Below are 6,769 nucleotides of genomic sequence, written 5' to 3' on the forward strand. Positions count from 1 at the left end.
AAACCCTAGATTTCTGCAGAGTAACTTAACAATGGGCTTATAGGGGCGCCTGGGTGGCTCAGTCGTTAAGCGTCTGCCTTCCGCTCAGGGCGTGATCTCCCGGAGTCCTGGGATCCAGCCCTCCATCGGGCTCCTCTGCTGGGAGCTTGCTTCTTCCTCTCCCACTCCCCCTGCTTGTGTTCCTCTCTCACTGGCAGACACTCTGTCAAATGAATAGAATCTTAAACAACAACAACAACAAACCAAAAAAAACCCCAAACAATGGGTTTATAAATGCCTTCCTGATGAAAGTAAGGTGTTGTTCTGGCTCTCAAAAAGGGATCAGCACATCCGGGTATAACTGGAATATAAATGATGTAAGGGGCTGTAGTTTGCCCAAAGCAGTATGTGAAATGGACCATAGGGACTTCTGAAATGATGAGCAGATGTGGAACTCTTAGAGATAAAAACCAACAAATGACAGTAAACTTATATCGAGAGCTTAAGTACTATGTACGCCTGGTACATGCATCATCTTACTAAATTTCACCACTTCTAGGAAAGGGGTACTATTATCGTCTTCATGGTACAGATGAGGGCATAGCCTTAGAAATGGAAGGTCCCACACGCAGTCATTGGACCCTACCACCTCCAACAGTGTGATGGGAAAGCGAAGTTTTCAGTACTTCTTTACAGCGCCCCTGTTCAGACACAACCTTCTGAAACCCTCCAGCGCCCACCCTTTCCAGGCAAACGAGACAGAATGTGAAATGTGTTAAAAGCGAAAAAGTCAGCGGTCATCCTCACCACCTCACCTCACCACCACCCGGGAGGCTGGAACCGGGAGCTGTGCTCGGTTCCCCGACTTGGCCAGTTCTCAAAAACAAGAATTCTGGCGTCCGCAAGACATTTCACGCGAACGCTCGCTTTCAGGCTAAAGGTTCAGTGCCTGTTGCCTGTTACAAGTCGTCCGGCTCCAGTGACCATTGCTCTACCTGGAGCCCGCAGGCTCTAGGACAGTTTCAGTCTCCGGGTTTGCATTTAGGACCCGCTCCCGGGGCAGCCCTGGCCCGGCAGCGGGTGAAGAACCCACCCACCACTTCCGCCCGCCCGCACCGCCCCCCACCGCTGCAGCCTGGGGCAAGGGGGGGGGGATCGGGAGGAGCGGGACCAGCCTGCGTCCCCGCCTGAGGAAGGGCCCGGAGGAGGAGGAGGAGGAGGAGGGTCAGCAGTCCGCGCCCTCGACTAAGGGCCGGAGGAGGTGGAGGACGTGGAGGAGGAAGAGGGTGAGCAGCCCGCGCCTGAGGAAGAGAAAGAGGAGGAGGTGAGTAAAGAGCGCGCCCCTGCCTGAAGAAGGCTGGAGGTGGAGGAGGAGGGTGAGCCTCTCGCCCCTCCCCGCGTCCCTCCCCTCTCTCTCCCCTCTTCCCCCTCCGGCCTCGGACCGGACGCCCGGGTCCCCCAGTCGCAGCCGCCACCCGCGCTTACCGGCCGTCCGGTTCAGGCCTGGGGGTGTCGGCCGAAGGTTCCCCGGCGCCGCCTGTATTGAGCGCGGAGGCCCGGCGGCTTCGCCTCCGCGGCCGGGGCTGCTTCTGGGCCGCCAGCTCTGGCTCCATGGCGCGGGGGTGGGGTGGGGGGTGGGGCGGTGGCCGGGTGCCCGGGAGACCCGCTGGGACGGGCACCGCGCCCGACCACTTCTGCCCGGAGAGCAGTTCCTGTCAGGAGGGCGCCGCCACTGCCGCCGCCATCTTCCGGGGTTTGAAAATGGCGGCCGTGCGGCGGCCAGCCAATCGGAAGACAGCGGGCGGTTGCTGGGAAACGTGAAGTCCCGCCCCTTTGATCGGATGGTGGAGGGGACAGCCCTGCACGCTAGTGGACGGCGTTGAATTGAGTTCAGACTCCGTTTCTAAATCCCCAAGGCCCGATTCCTACTTCACCGTTCATTGGGACTTTCGCCACAGACCAGGACGAATTGGAAGCATTAGGTCTTTCTTAGTGGGGGGGGGGGGGGGAGAAGAGAGATTGAAAGTGATGACCTAAACTGAGATTTGGTGGTTGGCCACATGCACGCTAAATTATTCATGTGAGATAAATCCCCAGTTACCACAGGTAATGGAAGTGTGTTCTTGGGGCCGTCTCTAGGAAACCGCTAAAATCTGATCGTGAGTCGTCCTAGGGAGAGAGAGCCCCTCATTGGCAAAAGGGAGTGAAGGTGCCTTCACAAGTCTATGACAGCGGCAAAAAGCACATCAAGTGAAGGAACTTCTCAAATAAAAAAAGACGATCGTTAAATAGCACGTTCTTTGATTTTAAATATTGCTTTTTGTGTGTCAAAGCCTTAACAAATTGTAAGAGATTTGACAGAGGAAGAAGATGAAATCAGTTTATTAAAATATCCCTAAGTAGTCAGACTATGGGTATTGAATTCTTTTTTTTTACTTTCTTGTATTTCATAATTTTTTAAATCATGCGATGCTGAACTTGAATTTCATTTATAACACAAGGAAAAATTCTGGTGTGATAAGAATCATGTTGAGATATTCTACCTTATCCTGCCCTTCCTGCAAAATTAAAGAAGAAAGTATTGCTTTGCTGCAGTTAGAGTAAAACAGTATGGGAATGCTGTCTAAGGAGCTGAGTGGTTTTTTTTTTTTAAGTCACTGTTGGTAAGAATCAGAAAAAATAACTGACAGAGGAAACAGACCTGCAAAGACGTTTGTTTCGTGGAATAATCAGGCCGATTAGGAAACATCTGCAGTTATCGTGTCTAAACAAATAGAAGACAAGATGGAAGATACAAGATTTCAAAAAAAACAACTTCTAAAAATGAAAAATTATAGTCATTACAATTGACAACTCAGTGAATCACTTTAAAAAAGGTTAAGTAAAGCCAAAAGAAGACAGTGGATGAAGGGGAAGATAGCTGGAGAACTTAAGCAGGATGTGGCACAGAGGTACAAAGATTGTGAATATGAGATGTTCAGAGATGTATAAGCTACAGTAAAAACGTCTAACAAAAAGAAGAGGAAAGCGAAAATGGGAGGAAAACAATATTCAAAAAGATCATGGCTGAGAACTCTCTAAAACTAAGAAAGACATGAATCTACAGATCATTAAGCCTAACAAATCCAAAGCCGGACAGATAAATCCACATAAAGACACATTATGGTAAAACTAAAGAAACCAAGGACAAAGATATATTCTAAAGCAGCCAGAGAGACCTTACAAGGAGCAATTTTTATACCAATGGCTTCTCATAGGCAGGAGCAGGGGCCAGAAGCCAGTGGACTCAGGGAGAAATGCTGACATAGAATTCCATACCCGGTGAGATACCTTTCAGGAAGTTGGGTGAAATAAAGGCATTTCAGAGAAAAGCAAAGAAAAAAAAGTAATTGAAATACCACACTCAAGGAAATTGTGAAGGATTTACTTCAGACACAAGTAAAAAAAAAAAAAAAAAGTAAGTAGGAGAGGGAATGAAAAGCAAAGAAAATGGTAAAACAAACACTGATTTTTATGAAACAACAACAGTAATGCCCTGTAGGCTTAAATACATTTCATTGGTACAAAAGAAAGGTTGCCAAAAGATAACCTAGAACATGGGGACAAAGAGAAATAAGATTAAAGCATAAAATAAGGTATCTAAATCCAGTTATATTAGTTATTGCATTAAATATAATGGACTAAATTCTTCAATTAAAAGATAAATAGGAAAAATTCAGTTATATTATGCTTACAAAGGACACATCAAAAATATGAGAATACTGAAAAGTTTTTAAATTCTTAAGAATGTAAAACGATGGAAAAGACATCATTCAGACGCTGACCAAGAAACTATATTAAAGTAGTAATATTACTATTCAATAATAAAGACTTCAAGGCAAAATCATTCATAGTCATTTTAAAGTGATAGAATGTTTCAATTCCATAGAAAATCTAATAATTTAAAATTTACATGTTCTTAATAATGTAGCCTCAAAATATATAAAGCAAAAATTGTCAGAGAGAGAAACAATAGACCAATCAACAATCATAATGGAAAAATTTAACACATCTCTAAAACAAATCAATATTCAAAATTTGGACTACACTGTAAATCAGTTTGAAACGTGTATATAAAACATTCCATCCAACAAACTGCCCAATACACATTCTTTTCAAGCATTCACAGAACGTTTTCAAAAATTGACCATATAGCAGAACATAAAGGTTGTCTTGACAAATGTATAAAGAGAGAAATCATTTAGAGTATGTTCTCTGATCTTAATTCAAATAATCAAAACTAACGGTATAAGTGTATGTTACATATAATAATATCACCATTTAAAATAGAACAAATAATAAAATTAGGAATAACCAAAACATAGAAAATCCCCATACATTTGGAAGTGATGGTCACGGTCAAGACGCACGAGTAGGAGGTGGGAGGTGAAAAGGATACTTTCTTAGTTTGCTGTATGTCCCCAGGGATTGAGTCTTATTTAAAGAGAAGATACTCATGTAGTACTTATGCCTAGAAAAAGCTATTTGCTGTTGCAGCAAATTTCACTCCTACTCTTTCCCCATCCATGCTCCATACGTTCTTAATCCAGGAGGAGGATCTTTTTAAGAAGACAGTTGTTACTTTTAACCAAAACAGGTTTAAGTTGCAAGTAGATTTGGGCAAGCTCTAATGACGCCACCTGTAGTTGTGCACAGAGCATCTCAGGCCGTTCAGGTCCCGCACGGCCGCTTTGGGAACGAGAACAGAAAAACTTGAAGAAGGGGCTGTACTGCTTTAAGTGAAGCAGGTGTCCCAGCCCTCAGGTGGAGTCATTTCCTGCCCTGTGATAAAGGCTGCCTGGGCGTGGGGCTCGTCATTACCGCGGGCCAGCGGGGGCACCTCCAGATCAGCATGGTAAGTGGCTAGGGTCGTTGTACGCGGTTATCAGTGTTGCCGCAGTGTTGTAGCAAATACTCCTCGTATTTGGCCCTCTTCCCCGCCACACCACCCTTAATAAATTCTTAATACAAGAGAAGAAATGTTTAAGGACGCATTTGTTTCTTTCAGTAACTGTGTTTCAGGCAGATTTGGATGAGCTCTCGTCTGTTCATCTGTGGTTTTGCGGCTTTTAGGAAGAGCTTAGTGGATGTGCATGTTAAAAACTGCTTTTAACTGAAGTATTGAAACAAGAACCCCTCCTTCCTTTAGTTCTACATTTGTTTTAGACCTGCTGTGCTGAGTTTTCTGTAGAAATCAATTGCTTTGCTTTTAGTTATGCTTTTAGAGTTTCTGGGGACTTCAGACCCAGGTCGTCCTTGCTAAGCTCATAAATGCACAGCAGGGTAAAGTGCACGGACATCTCGTCCTCTCTCGAGTTTCGTTCTTGGGAGATAACAATGAACACAGTTACTTAGAGTAATTCCTGTTTGGGAATCATCACTTAAGATCTACTTTCTCTTTAATGTCCTATGTGCTAGTCCTAGTAGTTTTTGGTATCTTAGAATTTTAAATTCTTAAATGGAAGCAGCCTTTCAGACCGCTTTCTCATCTTTGATGTTTCCACCCCCTTGGACCTTCTCTCTCCGACATTTTAAGGATGTTGAAGTTGTTTTGCTCGCCAACATTATGCCTTCCTACATGAGGGATCCCTGCGGTCACGGAAACATTCTGTAGCTTGACTAAATTTCGGTATTCTCGGGGTATATTCTTCTGTATTGCCTTGCAAGATATTTACGCTGGGGAAAATGGGTACGGGGTACATGAGATCTTTATTCTTTCTTACAACTGCATATGAATCTACTACTTATCTTTATCTCAAAATAAAAAGTTAATTAGAAAATCGTGCCTTCCTAGTAATTCAGATAAGCATTGTAGCAGCTAATGTGCTGTGATTGATAATATTGATATTGAACGGGCAGTTTACAATCTTACTTTATAGCGTGGCTAATGTTTCACAGAGAGTTTGGAAAGGAGGGTATGTCTAAGAGAAGAAGGTGAAGATAACCTTCTATGCCCTGGGACACTGTTATGTCATAAACTCAGCTGCTTCTCAAACCAAGAAGGGCGTGATTGGTCCTTCTTGGGCCAAGTGTTCCTGCCAAGTTCAGAAAGGACAGTATCACTCCTATGTCTGAACCCCTTGGGTAACAGACCGTGTGAAAAGCAGCAATTGCTTTTCTACGTTGGTGATTATTTTTACTGTGAGTACTTGGAGCAAATGCGTCTGCACTGCCCCCCAACCCAGGGCCTGGGTGGTAAGCCTGGGCGTGCTGTGAGAGAAATTGACATGCAAATGATGGGGAAACCATGAAATGCACCCCCCCCCCCCATTGAGCATTTTTACCTAAATCTTGGGAGTTTTTATCTGGTTACAGTAGCTAATGTACTGAGATCATTTGCAGTCCAGCAGGTATGGTAGGAATGAAGCCGAGCTTTGCAGACAAGCATGTTAGAAGCTTGTTTATGATGGAACACGCTGTTTGATTTTTTTTATGTACTGGACAGAGGTTGGAATCCTGGTTGGTGCTGAGCGAGGTGCTTCCTGAGTTGAGCTCATAGCCTTTGTCATGAGAGACCCATAGTTGCACAGAGAAGAAACAAGGGGGGAGTTCTACTCAAGTAGTGAATTTGAATTCCTCATAAAGCAGAGAGGGCGGTGTTAGGCCTTGGGAATCAAGGAGACAAAGTACGAGGGCTTGACGTGGTGGAGCAGGAACGAGTCCAAGTCGGATTGCAGGGCTGTGGCCCGCCAGAGCTCCCTCCCTCCCTAGACTAGTGGTCTTTTCGTGGTTGAATCTCAGACCTTGTCCA

General features: G+C 44.8%; 2 protein-coding genes across 2 annotated transcripts in view; one reads left to right on the top strand and one right to left on the bottom strand.

Annotated features, from left to right (window-relative positions):
* NET1 (neuroepithelial cell transforming 1) overlaps nt 1-1,607 on the bottom strand; it is a 61,471-nt gene extending 59,864 nt beyond the window's left edge. Inside the window, exon 1 of the mRNA XM_040645464.1 lies at nt 1,465-1,607. Coding sequence (XP_040501398.1) covers nt 1,465-1,592 — 128 coding nt within the window. The 5' untranslated portion in view covers nt 1,593-1,607. The remainder of the gene's footprint in view (nt 1-1,464) is intronic.
* TUBAL3 (tubulin alpha like 3) overlaps nt 719-6,769 on the top strand; it is a 16,993-nt gene continuing 10,942 nt past the window's right edge. The window contains exon 1 of the mRNA XM_040645465.1: nt 719-1,303. The gene's annotated coding sequence lies outside the window, so the exon portion shown is untranslated. The remainder of the gene's footprint in view (nt 1,304-6,769) is intronic.

This window comes from Ursus maritimus, unplaced genomic scaffold, assembly GCF_017311325.1.
Source record: "Ursus maritimus isolate PB19 unplaced genomic scaffold, ASM1731132v1 scaffold_31, whole genome shotgun sequence".
Lineage (NCBI taxonomy): Eukaryota > Metazoa > Chordata > Mammalia > Carnivora > Ursidae > Ursus > Ursus maritimus.